This window comes from Heterodontus francisci, unplaced genomic scaffold (genome assembly GCF_036365525.1).
Source record: "Heterodontus francisci isolate sHetFra1 unplaced genomic scaffold, sHetFra1.hap1 HAP1_SCAFFOLD_650, whole genome shotgun sequence".
NCBI classification, from domain to species: domain Eukaryota; kingdom Metazoa; phylum Chordata; class Chondrichthyes; order Heterodontiformes; family Heterodontidae; genus Heterodontus; species Heterodontus francisci.
In genome coordinates, this window is record NW_027140717.1 from 637570 (window position 1) to 658920 (window position 21351).

The following is a 21351-nucleotide window of genomic DNA, read 5'->3' on the forward strand; positions in this document are numbered from 1 at the left end:
TATGAAGGGAGGTGAGGGATAGTAGTACTGGGGGCACAGCTCAGCAGACATGAAGGGAGGTGGTGGGATGGTATTACTGTGGGCACAGCTCAGTCGACATGAAGGGAGGTGATGGCATGGTATTGCTGGGGGCACAGCTCTGCAGGCATGAAGGGAGGTGGAAGAATGTTATTTCTGGGGGCACACATATGTCTACATGAAGGGAGGTGGGGTGGTATTACTGGGGTCACAGCTCAGTCGACATGAAGGGAGGTGGGGGTTTTTATTACTGGTGGCACAGCTCAGTCGACATGTAGGGAGGTGGTGGGATGGAATTACTGGGGGCACAGTTCAGCAGACATGAAAGGAGGTGGTGGGATGGTATTACTGTGGGCACAGCTCAGTCGACATGAAGGGAGGTGATGGCATGGTATTGCTGGGGGCACAGCTCAGCAGACATGAAGGGTGGTGGGGAGTTGTGTAACAGGGGTTTTAACTCTGCAAACTTGAAGGGAATTGTAAGAGGGGGATGGGAATACAGGGGGCAGAAATCGACAGGCATGAAGAGAGGTACGGTATACCCGCCCTCCATAAACAGTGGTCGCTCTGCTCCATTGTTTGTTTGTGTGAGTGATGGAGCATTGGCAGTGTTGTCACCCTGTGTGTTGGGAGGGTGCCAGAAATGGTAGATGTGAAGGTTATCAGGCTGGTGGGGCAATCGATGCAGCTGTTACAATCTGAATGTGATCATGCTGTGCCACTCTCAGTGAGAATTAAGACGGGCAATGAAATGCCACCCCACATAGTTGATCCATGAAAGTACCTGATGTACCAATCAACATCAATCTCTGACCTGTTCTGAACCGTCAAAGAAGTGAAGGAACCGAGTTTAATTGTAACTTGGAGATGGACATGCTTCATCCTATATTATTTGATCCACTTCTAGTGAGGATCCATATGCACCACAGCCAAATCCAGCAGGCAGGTGCAGCCCACGTAGAAGCCCCCGGTCGTCAGCAGCTGCCCCCAATGTGAGCTCACCATGACAGATACCACGTATCTGCAGGTCCCGGATGACATACCTGCAGATGTCAGAACGCCAGTGTCAGAGATGACTTTGGATGACGAGAGAGGCGGTGACACATCTCGGTGCCCTGCTGAACGATGACCTGGGATTCAGTGGACATCCGAGACCTGTGTCCATCAAAGTGACACCAGCTCTTAACTTTTACGCCTCTGCGTCATTTCAGGGGCCCACCAGAGACCTTTGTGGGGTCACACAGTCAGCAGTCCACTGCTGCATGAGGGAGGTCACCGATGCCCTGTAACGGAGGGCAGGTGACTATGTCCGTTCATGACGGACCCTGAGAGCCAGGCCCAGAGGGCCATTAGCCTCAGCTCCATCGCAGGATTCCCACAGGTGTAAGGGGTCATAGATTACCCCATGAGGTGATCAAGGCTCCCACCAGGCGACCGGCTGCATAAGTAAACCATACAGGCTTCCGCTCACTCAACATACAGCTGGAATGTGATCATCGTAACCGCTTTATGCAAATCTATGTCCGCTTGCCAGGCAGCTGCCATGACACCTTCATCCTGCACCAGTCCCAGCTGGTACTGCTGTTCACTGAACTGGATCAGATGGAGGGGTGGCTTATTGGAGCCAAGGGCTACCCCTTGCACTGATGGTTCCTGACACCAGTGAGAAACCCCACCACTGCTGCAGAGGAGAGATACAACGTCAGCCACGGAGCGACAGGAGCCACCAATGAGCAGGCGTTCGACATGCTGAAAATGTACTTCCGCTGCCTGCCTCGATCGGGTGGTTTCCTGCAATACGAGCAGGAAAGAGTATCTTGTCTTGTTTCTGTTTGCTGTGCTCTGCACGACTACGCACTCAATAAGGGGAGGCCTTGCAGGATGAGGAGAGACGTGAGCAGGACTCATCCTCGGACGATGAGGACTCTGAGGACTTACAGCAGGAAAGGTGCATGGGAAGACAGAGAACATCCAGGCACCGCATGCAGGTCAAGCAGCGAGCCAGGGATGCACAGCAATGCTTTATTGATCAAAGGTCCTCCATGCCGTAGGAATCACCATGTACTCTGCAAGACACACAGCACCCTCGTTCACCTGTTGTGCAGCAGTCTGCATCTGCAACATCTTTGCATCCACCATTACTGTCAGCAGCAGACTGAGCCATTGTCCATGTTACTGCATCCATGGAGATGCACGTGAGCAATACTGACCTGGCAATGATGTTATTCCATACATTGGCAGTTCTGAAAGGCCAATGATGTAATGGTAGGAGACAGGATCGGGACATGCTGACACAATTCATTCACACAGTAAAAACAAGACACATCTTAGTGAAGAAGATTTAGAGATTGAACTTTTCACAGTGTTGTGTCACCCATGTGAACCCATTTGTGTCAGGGTGGTTATTAGAAATACTTGTGGGTGCTCCTTCTCGGTGCCACTTCTGCACTAGCAGCCTGACTAGAGGAAGACTTCTGATCAGATTGACCTTTGGCTGTGGATGACATTGGCGATTGTCCTCTGTGTGCACAAGGCCTGGAGGGCCCCGGCTGGCTGGGTGAATGATAGTACATCCTCTTCCGGCATTAGACCCTTTGATACACAGCTACCTACCTCCTCTGCCACCTCCTGCCAGACTGCCTTGGTCAGGCGGGAGGGCCTCTTCTTACCATCACTGGGGGAAAGGACCTCCGGCGTTGTTCACACAGCCTGGAGGAGAGTGAGCAGGGAGGCATCGCTGAACCATGGAGATACCCTGTCACGCCCCTCTGTGACATGTTCACGTACACTTTGCTTCTGCAGCAGCTGATCATAATTATTGGTGTCATATTTCAGGTTGGCAGTGTAGCTAGAAGAGATACATTATTTCCTGGATCTTTAAAAAATAGTTTCAATTCCAGTTACATGTCTTGTCACAGAACAGTTAGCTTCGAAATGAATGGAGATGCCAAATGCATATTGATCTGCAGCTTTTCACATTCAAGGAATTAAAAGCCCATAGTATGTACATATTATCAAATGATGCTTTTATTTTTGAGAGTATATTTGCCTTTTATAATACAATTCAGCCTCACTTTCTGGTATGTGCAAAAGTAAGATTTTTGACACAGATGCAGCAAGCCTCCAAGAACAAATGTTACACTTGAATGGAAGAAGAGGATCTCAACTTCACAGGACACTGGGACAAAGCAGAGTAAGTACGTGGCAGAAAAGCAGAAAGTGCTGGGGAAAATCAGCAAGTCTGGCAGCATCTGTGGAGAGAGTAATAGAGTTAACTTGCAGGTCTGTGTCCTGAATCAGTGAATCCCTTTATTTGTGCTTGTTTTGAGTGTAGCGCACATCGATGTGTGATAAACTGTCTCATTTCAATGCAGACAGGGTTAATTGGTTTTGGTTCTACGAGACAAGGATGTATATTTTAGTGCAGGAGATGGTAATGTCATGTGCCTTTGTCCTGCATGTTGTTGAAAACAATGATACCAGTCCTTTCGAAAATGTTCTATTTTTTATATATCGTCAGTTTATTTTTGTAATTTCATGGCTGTACTTCCCATGAGTGCGACATCCTCTAAGGGACCAACAATTACTTTAGCTACTCTTTTCCTTTTTATATATATTTGCAGAAGCTTTTATTATCTGTTTTTATATTTCTTGCTAGTTTACTCTAATACTCTAAGTTCTCCCTCTTTATTATTTCCTCAGCCATCCTTTGTCGGTTTCTAAAATTGTCCCAATCTTCTGGCCCAGAACTAATCTTCACAGCATTTCTTTTAATTTGATATGATCATTAACTTCCTTAGTTAGCCACGGATGGTGCATCCTTCTCATTAACTTCACCTTTGGATTAATCTAAAATAGGTTACATGCACTGTATTGAATTAAATTAATAGATAAATCTGTGGAAATGCTGAACTTGTCACCTATATTGGGTGATGGTACCCAGCAGCTATGAGATGTAAGGAATTGTAAATGAGAGAGAGTCTTCTGAGGCGGAGCCGTAGGGCAATGGAGGAGAAGTGTTGTATCTGGATGGGCAGTGGTAGTACAAATAAGGTCAGTAATATATCTGGAAGGGTAGATAAATGACAAGTGAGGTCAGTAATATATATGGACAGTCGTTACAGTAAATATGAGGTCAGTGATATATCTGTACGGGTGGTGACAGTACAAGTGAGGCCAGGGATATATCTGTATGGGTAGTGACAGTACAAGTAAGGTCAGTGATATATCCGTATGAGTAGTGACAGCACAAGTGAGGTCAGTGATATATCTGTATGAGTAGTGACAGTACAAGTGAGGTCAGCGATATATCTGTATGTGTAGAGAGAGTCAAAGGCTGTAGACGGTCAAGAACACGGTTACAAACGTTGACATTTGTGACTTTTATAAGAGCTGTTTTGTGACTGTGGCAGGACAGAACCTGATAGGAGGGATTCAAATATTGGTGTCCAGGAATAACAAGCATGGATTTGTGAGATCGCAATATCTTCCAGGATTTTAGAGAGGAACCAGAGGTGGTAGTGAGGGTAATGTAGAGGGTCCAGGATTGTTTTATTGAGGAAAGAAGTGATGATGGAAGATTTTCTGGGAGAGGGTGACAGAATCTGAGGAGAGTGAACTGTTATCAGCTAACATGGGGATCAGGAAGGGACTTGGCCCCGTCCATCTGAGCAGCCACCAAGCTGAAACATAGGGACCCACATCTGGGCTGCTCTCAGTTGTTTAGTTTATTAATTAATTGAATAATTGATGTAACTGGATATTTTACCGCGTTCTTGACCTGCTCTCTGAACTTGGACTGTGTTGCCCCATAAATAAATGTATTTGTGCAGCAACTTAGAATCTGTAGCATGAATCCGAATTGTCCAAGTATATAGAAAGGATCAGTGTAATCCTCGAGAAATGTCCCTGCAATATAACAAGTTATAAAATATATAACATATGTCAACCACAGAAGTATGAAGCTGCCCGATATGGTGAAGAGTAAAATCACAGACTTCCTTCTGCTCTCCATCTCTGGGTCACTGCGATTCTCTCCCTTGCTCTGACCCCTCAGTCCCTTACGGACCCGACTGGACACTAAACTGTGTCTGACTGTCAGAGTGTTGAGCAACAGAATTAAAGTGAATGGGAGTAATGGGGTTAAAAGCAGATCAAAACTGTCAAACCCCACCCATCTGGGCTCGGTATAATAGCTTGGCTTTATATAACAGAACCATGGTACATTTTCAATGAACTCTCCAGGTTCAATTGTAAAGTAGAAGGGGATGTTTTGTAAACAGAGTAAAATGCAGGTTGTTACTGGAACCACAGCTGCAGTTTTCTCGGTGCAATATTTAGTTTTCAGCTTCTGGCAACAAATGGCCACGAATCGATCAAAGGAGAAAGTGACAGTGAACCAGACAGAACAGTCTGTGGCTGCACAAAGTAGGACATAAATAACACTACACACAGGGGTGATGTTCAGGAAAGATTCTGGGAAATAATAATAATTGATCCGCCAAAGTATGACATCAGTGATAATGATCAGTAGATCCACCGTTGCCATGGCGACCAGGTAGCGAGTGGTGCAGGTGGAGAGTCCGCACTTTCCCCGGGACAGGATCACAATCGCCAGCAAATTAACTGCAAGAGAGAGAATGGAAAAGAGACTGGAAATTACTGATCAAACATTCTCCGTGTCCGAGCCCAGAGAGTGAGGGCTCGAATTTATCACCAAAACTGGGTGGGTTGGTATTGAACCAGTGTTTAAAACTTAAAAATCTCAATCACGAACTCAACCCACCTCCAAACTGTGCACATCCAGGTTTAACAGAGGAGGGACAGGAGAGGAGAACAAATCGCACCCAGGAGTGGGGTCAGCATGTTAAATATTATAATGTGGTTTCAAGCCTCTTATTTGAACTGCTTTACAGGTTAACCACAGACGGAGCAGGTTTCTCCATCAGACACTACCCTCCGCACAAAGACACTCCGAATTGACAATCACCTCCCCATTACCGTGATTGGAATCCGTCTGTGATCTGAGGTGAATGGAAACCCCGATCGACACCTCCACTATTGGGTCATGGATCAGACACCCCAAGGGTTGAACCAACCTCCACCCTGCCCGGAATGTGCACTATCCAAGCATCTGGGATTGGAATCTCCTGGGATTGGACATCCCCTGCGGACTGGGATCACTCCATCAGTATAGGAGAACATCCAGGGGATGGGAATTGGACAGTCCCCGATGGACAACTCCCCTCGTGATCATGGTTAGGACAGACCTTGTCCTCCGGCCTTCTCCACTGTCCACCTCGCGAGACTGGAAGCCAAGCCTGCCTATCAGGCTTACATCCAAATGGAGAACCTGCCAAGGACAAAAGGCCCACATTAAAACATCATAGCATGCTGAAACTCTGTCCTAACTCTGTCCCACCTACCTACATATCTGCTGCTGTTAATATCCAGCACTATGTATTTGAGTGAAATCAAAATACTGAGCTTGCTTTAAATCAGACAAAAGCAGTGAACAGGCAGCATCTGTGGAGACAGAAACAGAGTTAATGGCCAGAATTTCACGAAGATGTGGTCGCCCTGCCCACCGGCTGGAAAGCCGGGCAGGAGCCTGTCTCCACCGGGCCCTGGAAGCCACGACTGTACTTTGCGTGGCTCAGGTAATTAAATACCTGCAGTCGGGAACTCTGTCCCTGTGCGGAAGGATGTCCCACCTCCAAGAGTTGCCGCCCAATCAGAGGAGAGAGAGGTCAGAGCGGGATGTAGAATTAAAGGGAAAAGTGACCAGAGGCTCAGGGTCCTGTTTTTGGACTGAAAGGAATTGTGCAGCAAAGCAATCACTCAGTCTGCATTCCGTAATTTCCAAGGTGCAGGAGACTGCATGGTGGGCAGTGAATACAGTAACTACACTGGAAGAAGTACACAAGTAAATCTCTGTTTCACCTGGATGGAGTGTTTGGGCCCTGGACAGTGGGAAGGAAGGAAATGAAAGGGCAGATGTTGTATCGACTGTGCTTGTGTAGGAATGTGATGGGCGGGGGAGCATAACAGGATGTTGGGGGTGACAGAAGTGTTAACCAGTGTGTCCCAAGGGGCAGGGGGACAGGAGTGGATGGGAAGATGTGTTTGATGTTGTTTTTAGCTGGACATTGTGGAAATGGGGGAGAATGATGTGTTGCATGTGAAGGTAGTTGGAGTGGAAGGTGAGAAGAAGGGAAGAATGGAATAGAATCCTACAGGAAATGGGATGGGAGCAGGTTTAGTCAAGCTAGCTGTGAGAGGTGGTGGGATTATAGTAGATATTGGTGGACAGCCAATCCCCTGAAATGGAGATAGAGAAGTCGAGCGAGGGAAAGGAACTGTCAAAGGTGGACTATGAGAAGATGAGGGAGGGGCAAAAATGTGAAGCAAAGTTATTTTTTTCCCAGTTCAGGGAGAAAAATGTACCTAAAAATGAGGTGAAAGAGGTAACCTGAGTACTTCAGAGCGGGTGAGGGAGAGAGGAGTTCCTGTGGGAATGACAAGCTACCGAAGTGAAACTAATACATTCCAATGGGACCCTCTGAATGCACCCTGGGCGACAGTTGAAGGATGGAGAAATAGGAGCAAGGAAAGACCATTTGGCCCATCGAGACTTCTCTGCCATTCAATACGATCCTGCCTGATCTTGGGCTTCAATTCCACTTTCCTGCTACGCCCCATATCTCTTGATTTCCTGCAAGACCAAAAAATCTCTCTGTCCCAGCCTTAAATGTATTCAATGATGAAGCATCAACAACCCTCTGGGGTAGAGGGTTCCAAAAATTCACAACACATTGAGTGAAGTAATTTCTCCTCATCTTAAACCTGAATGATTGACCCCTTTATCCTGAGACTGTGCCCCCGTGTTTTAGATTCCCTGAACAGCGGAAACAATCTCTCAGCTGCTACCCTATCAAGCCCTTTCAGAATCTAATATGTCTCAATCAGATCGCCCCTCATTCTTCTAAACTCCAGGGAATACATGCCCAATTTACTCAGCCTCTCATCATCGGACAACCCCCTCATTGCAGGGACTAATTTAGTAAATCTTAGCTGCACCACATCCAGTGCAAATATATCCTTTGTGAAATGTGGAGACCAAAACTGCACACAGTATTTCAGGTGCAGACTCACCAAAGCCCTGTACAATTTTAGTAAGACTTCTTTATTACTGTAATCCAATCCCCTTGCAATTAAGGCCAACATGCCATTTGCCTTCCTAATCGCTTGCTGCACCTGCATGTTCACTTTGTGCATTTCTTGTTCGAGTATACCCAAGTCTCTCTGAATATCAACAATTAGCAGTTGCACACCTTTGAAAAAATATTCTGCTTTTCTATTTTTATGACCAAACTGAATAACTTCTCACTTCCCTACATTATACTCCATTTGCCATCTTGTTGCCTGCACACTTAACATGTCTATATCTCTTTGCAGCCTCTCTATGTCCACGCTGCAGCTTACCTTTCTACCGAGCTTTGTATCATCAGCAAACTTAGATACATTGCTCTCTGTCTCTTCATCCAAGTTATTAATATAGAGTGTAAATAGCTGAGTCCCCAGCACTTGCAGTACCCCACTGACAACATGGAAATGCCTCATTTATGCCCACTCTCTGTCTCCTGTCTGTTAACCAATCCTCTATCCATGCGAATATATTACCCCCAACTCCATGAGCCCTTATCTTGCCTATTAATCTTCTATGTGGCACGTTATCGAATGTCTTTTGGAAATCCAGGTATACTACATCCACTGGTTCCCCTTTATCTGCCCTGCTAGTTACATCCTCAAACGTTTCTCATACGTTTGTCAAACAGGATTTCCCTTTAGTAATATCATGCTGCCTTGTTCTAATCATACTGTTCTTTTCCAAGTGCATTGTTAAGACCTTTTCAATAGAGGTTTCCAGCTGATGTTAGGCTGTGGTTCAGGAGCAGAGGGACCGAGGTGGTTATGTGCACAAGTCATTGAAAGTGGGCAGGACAGGTTGAGAGCGCTGTTAATAAAGCATACAGCATCCTGGGCTTTATTAATCGGGGCATAGAGTACAAGAGCAAGGAAGTTATGAGGCCTCAGCTGGAGTATTGTGTCCAATTCTGTATGCTGCACTTGAGGAAAGACATGAGGGTATTGGAGAGAGTACAGAAAGGATTCACAAGAATGGTTCCACGGATGAGGAATTTCAGTGATGACTGTTTTCCTTGGAGAAGAGAAGGCTGCGAGGTGATTTGATAGAGGTATTCAAAATCATGAGGGAGCAAGACAGAGTAGATTGAGACAAAGTGTTCACACTTGTGAAAGGATTGAAAAGGAAAGGGCACAGATTTAAAATATTTGGTAAGAGAAGCAAAATTGACATGAGGAAAAACATTTTCACGCACCGCGTGGTTAAGGTCTGGAATGTGCTGTCTGAGAACGTGGTGGAGGCAGGTTCAATTGAAGCATTCAAAAGGGAATTGGACAGTTATATGAAAAGGAAGAATGTGCAGCATTATGGGGAGGAGGCAGGGAATGGAATTGAGGGAATTGCTCTTTCAGCGAGCCGGTGTGGACATGATGGGCCGAATGGCATCCTTCTACAGTGTAACGATTCTGTGAATCGGTGACTAACGGGCCTGTAGTTCCCTGTTTGCTCTCTCCCTTATTTCTTGAATAGCGATGTAATATTTGCCAACTTCCAATCTGACGGGACCATTTTGGAAAAGCATCGTGAATGAATCCACTATCTCTGCAGCTATCTCATTTATAACCCTAGGGTGTCGGCCCTCTGGTCACGGGGACTTGTCCGATTTTAGTCCCTCAAGTTTTTCCAATACTTCTTCTCAGCTGATATCAATTTTCTCACTCTTTTTCACCCCCTAGATTGCTGCCTATTTCTAGTATGGAATTTGTGTCATACTGTGAAGACAGACACAAAATATTTGTTCAATGCCTCAACCATTTCCTCATTCCCTATGATGATTTCTCTTGCCTCTGCCTCTAAGGGACCAACATCTACTTTACTTATTTATTTATTTAGAGATGCAGCACTGAAACAGGCCCTTCGGCCTACCGAGTCTGTGCCGACCCATTTATACTCATCCTGCATTAATCCCATATTCCTACCACATCCCCACCTTCCCTCAAATCCCCTACCACCTACCAAGACCAGGGGCACTTTATAATAGCCAATTTACCTATCAACCTGCTAGTCTTTGGCTGTTGGTGGAAACCTCTCTTCCTTTTATTGTACTTAAAAAGCTCTTACAATCTGTTTTTATATTACTGACTAGTTTACTCTCATTGTCTATTTTTTCCCTTTCTCTCAACATTTTGGTGGCCCTTTGCTGGTTTCTAAAACACTCCCAATCCTTAGACTTGCTACCAATTTTTGCAACATTGTAAGCCTTTTCTTTTAATCTAATCCTCTCCTTAACTTCTTGAGTGAGCCACGATGTATCTTTTGGCTGGGAAATGACCTACTGCTCTGGGTCAGGAAAGATCCTGTCTGATGTGAGTTAAAGGGTTCAAGGAGAGGGAAAAAACGAATTGCCAAGAAATAACTTAAATAATTGATCAAACAACTCCAAGAGATTTAAGGCAAAAATGGGGCAGATAATTGATCAAGTAATCAAAGGGGCAAAACATTCCGGGGCTACAGATTCATAAATGATTTAAATTAGAATCAAAGGTTAACAAGACCATGGAAATGTGATCAAAGCACAGGGGATCATTTCCAGAGGAAGAGAAATACAAGTAAAACGGACTTTTCGCTAGATAAGAAAAGGCAGAGTGGTGACCGAATAGAGGCTGTTAAAATAGAACCAAAGAACATGAGAAAAATTACAGCACAGAAGGAGGCCATTCAGCCCATCATGTCTGTGCTGGGCAAACACTAGCCGCCCAATGTAATTCCACCTTCCAGCAACTGGTCCATAGTCCTGCTGGTTACAACACTTCAAGTGCATGTCCTTTGAAAACAATTGAGCTTCTCTGCCTCCCCCACCATTCCTGGCAGTGAATTCCAGACATCCACCACCCTCTGGGTGAAAGGGTTTTCATCATGTCCCCTCTAATCCTTTTACCAATCACCTTAAATCTGTGCCCCATGTTAATTGACCGCTCTGCTAGGGGAAATAGGTTCTTCCTGTCTACTCTATCTAGGCCCCTTATAATTTTGTACACCTCAATTAAGTCACCCTTCAGCCTCCTCTGTTTTAAGGAAAACAACCCTAGCTGCTCCAATCTTTCCTCATAGCTGTAACTTTCAAGCCCTGTGGCAACATTCTTGTAAATCTCCTTTGCACTCTTTCCAGAACAACTATGTCTTTCCTGTAATATGGTGACCAGAACTGTACGCAATACTGCAACTGTGGATGAACCAGCATTTTGTACAATTCCAGCATTATATCCCTGATTTTGTATTCTATATCTCTGCCAATAAAGGAAAGCATTCCATATGCCTTCTTCACCATTTTATCTCCCTGTCCTGCCACGTTCAGGGACCTGTGGACATGTACTCCAAGGTCTCTAATTTCTTCTACCCCTCTCAATATCCGTCCGTTTATTGTGTATTCCCTTGCTTTGTTTGCCCTCCCCAAAACCATTACCTAACACTTCTCCAGATAGAATTCCATTTGCCACTTAGCCGCCGACTCAATCAAACCATTCAGATCATTCTGAAGTCTGCAGCTATCCTCTTCACTATCAATTACACGGCCAATTTTTGTGTCATCAGCAAATTTCCCAATCATGCATCTTACATTTAAGTCCAAATCATTAATGTATACCACAAAAAGAAATTGATAGATAAATAAAGAGATAAAATGATGAATAGATTTGGCACAGTATAGTGGAGATGATATTGCCACGTGTGAGGTTGTTCAATCTGGTGTTTATCAATACAGGATATTCAGTAATAAATCCAAGAAGGAATTCAGGAGACACTTCTTTACTCAGAGAATGGTGAGAATGTGGAACTTGCTACCACATGGAGTAGTTGAGATGAATAGCATTTCAGGGGGATCTAGAAAAGTAAATGAGTGAAAGGGCTGGAAGAATATACTGATAGGGTTAGATAGGCTGGGATGGGGAGAGGCTTGTACAGAGCAAAAAGACATAAACCAGTTGAGTGGAATAGCCAGTTTCTGTGCTGTAATATTGATGTAATTCTCCATAAGTTGATTATAAATCACATTCATCAATTCATTAATAATATTACAGATATTGAAGTGCTTTATTTATTGAAGCAGTGCACTATTTATTTCATTATTAACAGTTTGCTAATGTTATTATTTACTGCAGATGGACTGATCTGTTTTATGAAAATCTGAAATGTATGTCCTCAGTTACAGGGACACACATCACTGAGCGAAGAGCAGAGAACACTGCAGGTTACATGTGTCCAGACTCCAAATCATAGATAAAAACTGGTTCATCAAACCTTAATCAATTACAGAATTGGAATAATCACTACCCAACATTCAATCTGTCGAACAGCAAGATAACAAAATTAAGCACCCATGATCCACAGATTGCCAGGACTGCGCTGACCGGAAGGGGATTAATCAGCACCAGACAGTGTTTACAGTCACTATATTCAGAGTAAGAATAAGTCATTATCCAGAGGATTAGAATATTGTAACAGTGCTGTGCTGCTGTTTACCTGTCAGTAAATAGTTAACATCTGATTCAATTGGTGCAGTTCAATAGGAAACAGAGCAACATCAATGCATTTCACTTCATACACTTATCACACAACATCTTCAACCAACAACAAAAATCATCCTCTTTGTCACCAATTACATTCAGAAAAAAAAAAGGCAGTTCCGTGGAGTGGAGAGATCAGTCAGCTGAAAGATTGGTTTTTAAGTCGAACCAGCTGTCCCGCTCTGGTTAGAGACCCACACTCAGTACAATAATATAGTGACAGATACTCCCTGTAATACATGGTCATTGGGATCAGATGCTCCACTCCAGTTAGTGACAAACACTCAGTACAATTCTACAGTGACAGATACGCCCAGTAATACATGGTCACTGGGATCAGGTGCTCCAGTCAGGTTAGTGACACACACTCCACAATCCTACAGTGACAGATACTCCCAGTAATACATGGTCACTGGGATCAGGTGTTTCACTCTGGTTAGTGACTCACACTCAGTACAATAATACAGTGATAGATACTCCCAGTAATACTTCCCTCAGAAATTTGCTTTTGCTGAGGTGTTATTCGATTAATAACTTGATAATACAGCAAGACTGTGAGCTACAAACCGAGGCTTTGGCCTGGATTTTCCGTTGGCCGGACGGGAGCTGGCCACCAACATTAAAGCCAGTGACGAAACCACTTCTGCCTTTCCTGGGGTTCCATCCAGCATTTTACGGGTCCCCAGGCTTTAATTGTTCCAAGGTGGGACTTCCACCCGCTTGAGGGTGCCAGCCAATCAGCGGGCCAGCAGCTGGTAGTCCCAGCAACGCAACCCGGAGCGGTAGTTACTGCTGGGACTGCAGCCCAGCCGACCGCAGAGGAAGACATGAAGACGGGATTTCAGGTGAGTTTTGGTTGCCTCACTGGGAGTAATCTGTTGCGGTCTGGCATGGCAATGGTGGTCGTTTGGGGGCAAAGGGGGCGTGTTGGGTCCTGGGCATGGTTGGGGAAGTGGGGGCGGCCTTCCATCGGACACCCTGTGCCCGATTATCAGGGCCCACCCCCGGGGCACAGAGAAGCTGCCTGCTTTTCCCAGACAGCTTTCCCCGGCTCCAGGATGCCTGCTTACGAGGCATAAAATCCACGTGGAGGCAGGTGAAGGCCTTTAAGTGGCTGTTAAGTGGCAACTTTCCCTCCCGCCTCCACCCCGCTCTGCGTCTCATCTGGCTTGTTGGGGTGGCGTAAAATTCCGGCCTTTATTTCAGTTGAGGCAGCGATAATTCAAGAGATTTGACTGATCAGGTGTCTGTATAACAATTACCAGTAGACCAACATGTAACGGTATCAATCACAGACCAAAACCACAGAGCAGCTCACACACAGATTTGCACGACTTCAATGATTATAGCCACTTACCAGGAACACCAATGATGGCAAGGTCACAAAGTATATTTTCTGGATACTGTTAATTGGTTGATGCATTTTCTGTGTCAGGTGATCTGTCACCTTCGTGCTGCAGGCAATCTCTCTGTATTAAACTCTGAAACAATACAGTCCCAGAGCCTTTAATTGATACCTTGTGGGAACTCCACAGGGACATTGATGTTGCAACCTTGGTCAAATTGTACAATTTAAATTTTAAACAAACAGATTACGACAGAAGAGTTAAGTCCCTGTTGTAATGGAATATATTTAGCACTGAGATTGAATTCGAACAACCCAAAGACTGGGTGGATCTGATCACATGAATTAACTCCTGATAATAGAAGCTGTATTCTCCCAACAATGCTGATGTTCCTTGAAACACCGTCACACATTTCTATATTTCACATATTGATTCAGTGATGGCTTTCAATCTGCTGTGATTGTTCAGTAATTAAATTCATAATGTTAGTGTGTCCTCTCAGGGCTGCCACTGTATTCTAGGATGTGACTGCTCACTTTCTCTGTGACCATTCAGTTAAATAATTAAGGAAGGACATTGTGCATATGAAGCCTGAAACTGAGACAGCCTCACAAATTCATGCAGCCCCTCAAACTAATAATAGCCTCAACTAATACCTCATAATGAAAACCTCAAATGAAAACAGCCCCTGTAATAATACAGCCCCTCAAACTAAAATGTCCCAGAAACTAATATAGTCACTCAAGTTAATGCATCCCTTAAATTAATAAAGCTTCTCAAACTAATACAGCCCCTCAAACTAGTTTCTCATTGACGTAATTGAAGTTTGAGATTGGAAGAGCTGACAACTAAATGTGATATGTGACCTCCAATCTAGCAATTGCCTTCATACTAAGTAAAATTAAAATATTTTAAAACTATAAGTCCCTCAAATTATGCAGTCCCATAAATTGATAAAGCCACTAAAACTAATACAGCCCCTCAATGCAATACTTTCCTAATCTTAATACAGCCCATCAAACTAATACATTCCCTCAAACTTATGCAGCTCTGAATCTAGTCCTGTTCCTCAAACTAGTGCAACACTTCAAATTAATTCAGCCCTTCAAACTAATACGGCATGTCACACAAATACAACACCTCAAACTAATATACTCCCTCAAATTAACATTGTCTCTCAAACTAATGCACCTCCTCACACTAATACAGCTGCTCAAAGTAATACAGACCCTGAAAATCATACAGACCCTCAAACTAATATAGCCTCTTAAACTAATAACTCAAAACATAACTATACCTAAACTTATACATCAATTCACTTGAATATACTGCATTAAACTAATGCAACTGCTCAGTAAATACAGCATTTCAAACTAATACAGTCCCTCAAACAAATGCAGCTTCCCAAACTAATAGGGTACCTCAAAATATAACTATTCCCAAAACTGATATATCAATTTAATTGAATACAGTACCTCAAACTAATACAGCCTCTCAATCAATACAGCACCTTCAACTAATACATCACCTCAAACAACTACAGTCTCTCAAACGAATAAAATACTAATAGGTAGTACAGAACTTGAGTATTGCTGAAAAAGAGACATGTTGTCGAAGCTTTTCATCTTGCACTCATCAAGCCAATCCGCAAGAATACCAATGCAAGGTCCAACAACAATGCATAAAGTATAAAGTTGTTGTTTTCCCTTGCAGATGTCATTAAGGACAGCCGAAAGAATACCAATGTAAGGTCAAATAACAATGCATAAAGTATCAAGTTGCTGTTTCCCCTTGCAGAAGTCATTAAGGACAATCCGCAAGAATACCATTGTAAGGTGAAAGTTTCGGCACAACATCGTGGGCCGAAGGGCCTGTACTGTGCTGTACTGTTTTATGTTCTATGTTCTAACAATGCATAAAGTATAAAGTTGTTGTTTTCCCTTGCAGAAGTCATTAAGGCACTTGAGACAACTAGAATGTAAACATAATCGTGTAGCACGCCAAATTCAATAAACGTACTCAGCAGAGAGGGGAGAGCATTGATTCATTTATGAATGATTTAGAGAAACTGACTGAAGACTGTGAATATGCCAGTTTCGGGGAAGAGCTGATTAGAGACAGGCTTGTGGTTACAGTAGCAGACGACGACCTCTCGGATCACCTGCCGTCGAGGGATGATCTTATGTGAATCAAAGCAATTCAATTGAGTAGGCAAGCAGAGGTTAGAAAATTTAACCAATAAGTTATTCAAGGGGAGAGGGTGTCTCGAAAGTAGCAGACTCAATTGAATACTTAAAGAAAGCAAAAGTGAAAAATGGCAGTGAAAGACAGGAAAGGCAGGAAGAGCATCTAGAGGCAGCAGTGTCTCACTGCAGTAGGTACGGCCGAGTGAGGCACCGACAGACGAATTGCCCAGCCAGAGAAGTAGAGTATTTGTTAATGTAAAAAAAGGGGCATGTTCAACTGGTATGCTGCAGTAAAAAAAAGTGATGCAAAATATTAAAGGGAAACCCAAAGAAAATAAAGAAATTAACAAAGTACAGGATATACAATGCACTGAAATACCCATTTCTAGGGGATATCCAAGGAGCAAATGAAAATTGCTGGACGGCAGAAATTCTTGTGGAAGGCAGCAAGACAACATTCAAACTGGGCACTGGGGCAACAGTTCCAGTACTGGCAAACACAGAATCATAGCTGAAGAAGAAAAGTCTTATCCCATCAGGTAAAAAATAGTATGGCCTGGAGGTATTGAGCTGAAGGTATCACAGACTTGTATTTTTTTTCTCCACAGATTAAAACAGTGAGTGCCTTTAAGACTCTATTAAAAACAGTGCACCTTTCAGGAAGAGAAAGTTCTGGAATTTCTAAGGCACAGTGTGCCAGCAGCTGCATTTTTGTTAACTAGGCGACAGCAGGAGATAGGTCACATGGTGTGGTGTTTCGCTTTGACTGTGTTTGAGACTGGCAAAACCAGATCTGAACCAGTTAGTTTTCAGAGACTCTGTAACGAAGCATGCTACTGAAAGAAGAAAGCTGTCATTTTTCTTTCTGCAAAAATTCTACAGGGAGCTATGGGCTGAATTAATTGCCAAAAGAAGAAAAGCCTTTTTCTAAGAAACCATTTGTATAGCTGAAGGAACTGTTGATGCCTACTGCAGCTGAAGAGATGAATACCTGTTAAGAATCGACTACTGCATCGAATCCACATGAAGCCTTTGAGTAGCCTTTGACGATTTCCACATCAGAATACCCCAACCATCAGGAACATAACCTACAAAGACATACTTATTTACTTATTTTTAAGAAGCAGCTAATTTTTAAAATCACCACTTTTTAAAACCGGTTAACTATTGGCCAGCAGCTCAATGAGGCAGGACTTCCTCCCTCAAGCAGGTGGAAGTCCCGCCTCGGAACACCGAAAGCTTGGGGAGCCATAAAATGCGGGATGGATCCCCAGGCTAGGCGGAAGCAGGTTCACCACTGACTTTTACATCAGTGGACAGTTCCCATCTGCCCGACGTAAAATCCAGCCCCATATATATAATCAAGAATCAGAGCTGTTAACTCCTAAGCAGGAAGGCTTGCATAGACTTACAGATAATTTGTAGAGTGAAAGAGCTTAAAGGAACAGAGGAACAGCCAACACATTTTAGTTCTGATTCCCTAAATTATCCAAAGGATTGGGAAAACTAAAACCATCATCGCACATCACTCTGAGAAAGAATGCAGAGCCTATGTTTGTATACACCGAGGAAAGCTCCATATCCACTCCTAGAAAAACTTAAAAAAGAAATGCTGACAGCAGATTTTGACAATGACAATTGGATGAGGAATCAACATTCCAGATGATTTTTATAACACCATTTGGAAGATTCTGTTTTAACAGATTACTATTCAGAATTACATCAGCACCGGAGATCTTTAAAAGGACGATGTCGCGAATCCTGGAAGGATTATATGGGAATCTGCTACATGGACGATGTGTTGATCCATGGAGCCAATCAACAGGAACACAATACGAGAGTGAGAGCAGTACTGCAGAGACTGGAGGAAGCAGGTCTCACATTGAATGAGAAATGTGTCTTTAAACAGCAAATGATGAGATTTCTAGGACATATCATTGATGGATCAGGCATCAGAGCAGATCCACAAAAGACAAAAGTGATAAAAGACTTTCCAGAACCCAACAAAATTACAGAGTTACAAAGGTTTATGAGAATGGTCAATCAAATAGGGAAATTTCTACCAAATTTAGCCGTGATCAATGAGCCATTACAGCAGTTGTTAAAAAATGACAATGTTTGGTGTTGGAGAGAAACCCAACAAGAATCCTTTGAGAAAATCGAGAAGATGCTAGTTTCCTCAGAAGTGTTAGTACATTATGACCCAAAGTTATCAACCATCATAGCAGTGGATGTGCCATCAACTGGATTAGGAGCAGTCTGATTTCAGCTGCAGAGATAGAAAGGAGATGCAGACCTGTATATTTTGCATCTCGTTCATTAACATAAACAGAACAGTCATAGAAAAGGAAGTGTTGGCAGCAACTTGGGCATGTGAGAAATATTTGCTCTGACAACAACAGCAACTTTACCTGCTACAGCTCAGAAACTGAGCGAGATCAGAAATGCTCAAAAAGCAGATGAAGTATGTGCAGCAATCAGAGAATATTGTTTGCATGGATGGTGAGCGTACATGCCACATAACCCAGTTCTAAGGCAGTATTATGAGCAAAGGGATCATCTGTGCATTGTTGATGATTTATTGATCTACGATTAGAGATTTGTTATCCCTAGGATACTAAGGTTAGAGCTCTTGAAGAGATTACACCAAGGATAGTTGGGAATAACAAATTGTTGAGCCAGGGCAAGACAGTCAGTGGTATCAACAGGATAGTGGCCTGGTATATGGAAAGAAATGGAAGAGATGATATCAAGGTGTATCAGGTTTGCTATCAATCGTCATGAGACAAAGGAAGCACTTTCCGTCCAGACCATGGGAACAGCTGGGAATGGATCTTTTTGACCATAGAAATAAAATGTACCTAATAGTAGTCGATGATTATTCAAGGTGGATTGAAGTTAAACAAGTACAAGGTCAAAGTTCAAAGCTGTAATCACATCCTTGTGAGAAATCTTTGCTGCACATGGAATTCCAGATACTGTAATATCCGACAATTTGGCTGCAATTTTCGAATGAATGCTTCAGAGAGTTTACAGAAGCATTAGGCTTTATTCATATCAATGTTTTTCCTCGGTACCCTCAGGCTGATGGTGAATCACAGAGACATGCAAGGTCTGTGAAAGCGTTATTCAAAAAGAATTAAGATCTTCAATTAGCACTTCTAAGTTATTGATCAACACCACTTCAGAATGATTTAACTCCATGCAAATTGTTGATGGTGTTACACCCAAGGTTGGAGTAATGCACTGTTAATTCAGTCCCACTACTCCACAGGTCATAGCATATTCGTAAAGTTTCCCACCTCTGGGACAGTAGCCAAATCAAGCACTTTACTTGTCCCCCAAAATAAAGCATACCAAACAAGGCTTCTTTAAACAACAACAAAATTAACTATTTATTAATAAACTAAGTTTTAAACAATAATGAGATAAATCTATAAACGAAAAGATTTTATAACACCTTATTCTTACTAACCCTCATGCACATACACATACATTCAAAAATTGGTTAATCGGGGAAAAAGGGCTTTGCTCTTTACAACTGTTTCTTAGGAGTAATAAAATAACTGGGGTGTTACGTTCTGGTAGGATATTTCGGGTCGGAGATGCCCCAGCATTGATTGGTCGGATGCCACTCGAAGTCTCTCCAGGCAAGGTTGATGAACAATCTGTGATGGGTAGGTGCTCATGGCACTTCTTGTGTAGCAGGCGTCACTCAGATCTTTCAGCAAAGGGTGCAGCAACAGGTCTACTTGTGTTTTGAAATAGCAGTCCAGCAATAGAAGCTTTCTTGAGCTTTCAGAATCTCCCAAAACATAAGAGGCAACAGGAATCAAACCTGAGGCAGAGATTTTTCAAGAGACTGGAGGCAATAGGAATTTGCTCCCTTTTAAATTGTAGGCTTCCTCTCAGCAAAGGAGCCTTTCACCACAGAGAGCAGCAACTCCTCTTTTCCTGACTCCTTTCCTCTCCAGGGGTCTTTTCTCTCTCCAGGCAGATCACAGCCACCATCTCAAATGTAGAATTTATTTTTACAAGAAAGTTTGAGATGCTGTATTTGTTGAGAGATTGTATTAGTTTAATACAGTATATTTCAGTGAATTGATATATATGTTTTAGGTACAGTTATACTTCGAGGTATTAGTTTAAGAGGCTGTATTAGTTTGAAGGTCTGTATGATTTTCAGAGTCTGTATTAGTTTGAGGGTCTGTATTAGTTTGAAGAGCTGTATTAATGTGAGAGACTATGTTGGTTTGAGGGATCGTATTAGTCTGAGGGGCTGTATTAGTTTGAGGGGCTGTATTAGTTTGAGGGGCTGTATTAGTCTGAGGAGGTGTATTAGCTTGAGGGGCTTTATTAGTTTGAGGGACTGTATTAGTCTGAGATCCTGTACTCGTCTGAGGGGCTGTATAGTTGAGGGACTATAATAGTTTGAGGGGCTGTACTCGTTTGAGGGGCTGTATTAGTTGAGGGTCTGTATTAGTTTGAGGGACCCATATTAGTGTGAGTGACTGTATTAGTCTGAGGAGCTGTATTAGTTTACGGGGCTGTATTAGTTGAAGGGGCTGTATTAGTTTGAGGGACTGTATTAGTTTGAGTGACTGTATTAGTTTGTGGTGCTGCATTAGTTTAAGGGGCTGTATTAGTTTGCGGGGCTGTATTTGTTTGTGGTGCTGTATTAGTTTGTGGGACTGTATTAGTTTGAGGGACTGTATTAGTTTGCAGGGCAGTATTAGTTTGAGGGACTGTATTAGTTTGACGGACTGTATTAGTTTGAGTGACTGTATTAGTTTGTGGTGCAGCATTAGTTTGAGGGACTGTATTAGTTTGCGGGGCTGTATTAGTTTCAGGAAACGAGGCCTAGACAACGTATGTCAGCCAAGAGCGACGTCTCAATTCATTCCATCTTCTCTGCCTCCGGAGAATACTTGGCATCAGGTGGCAGGACCGTATCTCCAACACAGAAGTCCTCGAGGCGGCCAACATCCCCAGCTTATACACACTACTGAGTCAGCGGCGCTTGAGATGGCTTGCCCATGTGAGCCGCATGGAAGATGGCAGGCGCCCCAAAGACACATTGTACAGCGAGCTCG

At 43.4% G+C, this 21351-nt stretch overlaps 1 protein-coding gene across 1 annotated transcript; it reads right to left on the reverse strand.

Annotated features, from left to right (window-relative positions):
* Positions 1-3774: 3774 nt before the first annotated feature.
* On the reverse strand, positions 3775-6222 carry LOC137360549 (probable G-protein coupled receptor 139). Its single transcript, XM_068025952.1, has 3 exons — positions 6117-6222; positions 4787-5643; positions 3775-3867 (listed from the first exon to the last, which is right to left on the reverse strand). Exons 1-3 carry the CDS (start codon positions 6220-6222, stop codon positions 3775-3777), a joined length of 1056 nt encoding a protein of 351 aa, XP_067882053.1.
* Between the last annotated feature and the right edge of the window lie 15129 nt (positions 6223-21351).

What these genes read in the sequence shown, in the direction of transcription:
- LOC137360549 (XM_068025952.1), bottom strand. Translation starts at nt 6,222, where the DNA reads ATGTTCTCCTATACTGATGGAGTGATCCCAGTCCGCAGGGGATGTCCA. An exon ending in ACATTCCGGGCAGGGTGGAG is followed by an intron (nt 5,644 to 6,116) that starts GTTGGTTCAACC and finishes TCTCTCTTGCAG; the next exon opens with TTAATTTGCTGGCGATTGTG. An exon ending in GAGAGCAGGTCAAGAACGCG is followed by an intron (nt 3,868 to 4,786) that starts GTAAAATATCCA and finishes AACCTATTTTAG; the next exon opens with ATTAATCCAAAGGTGAAGTT.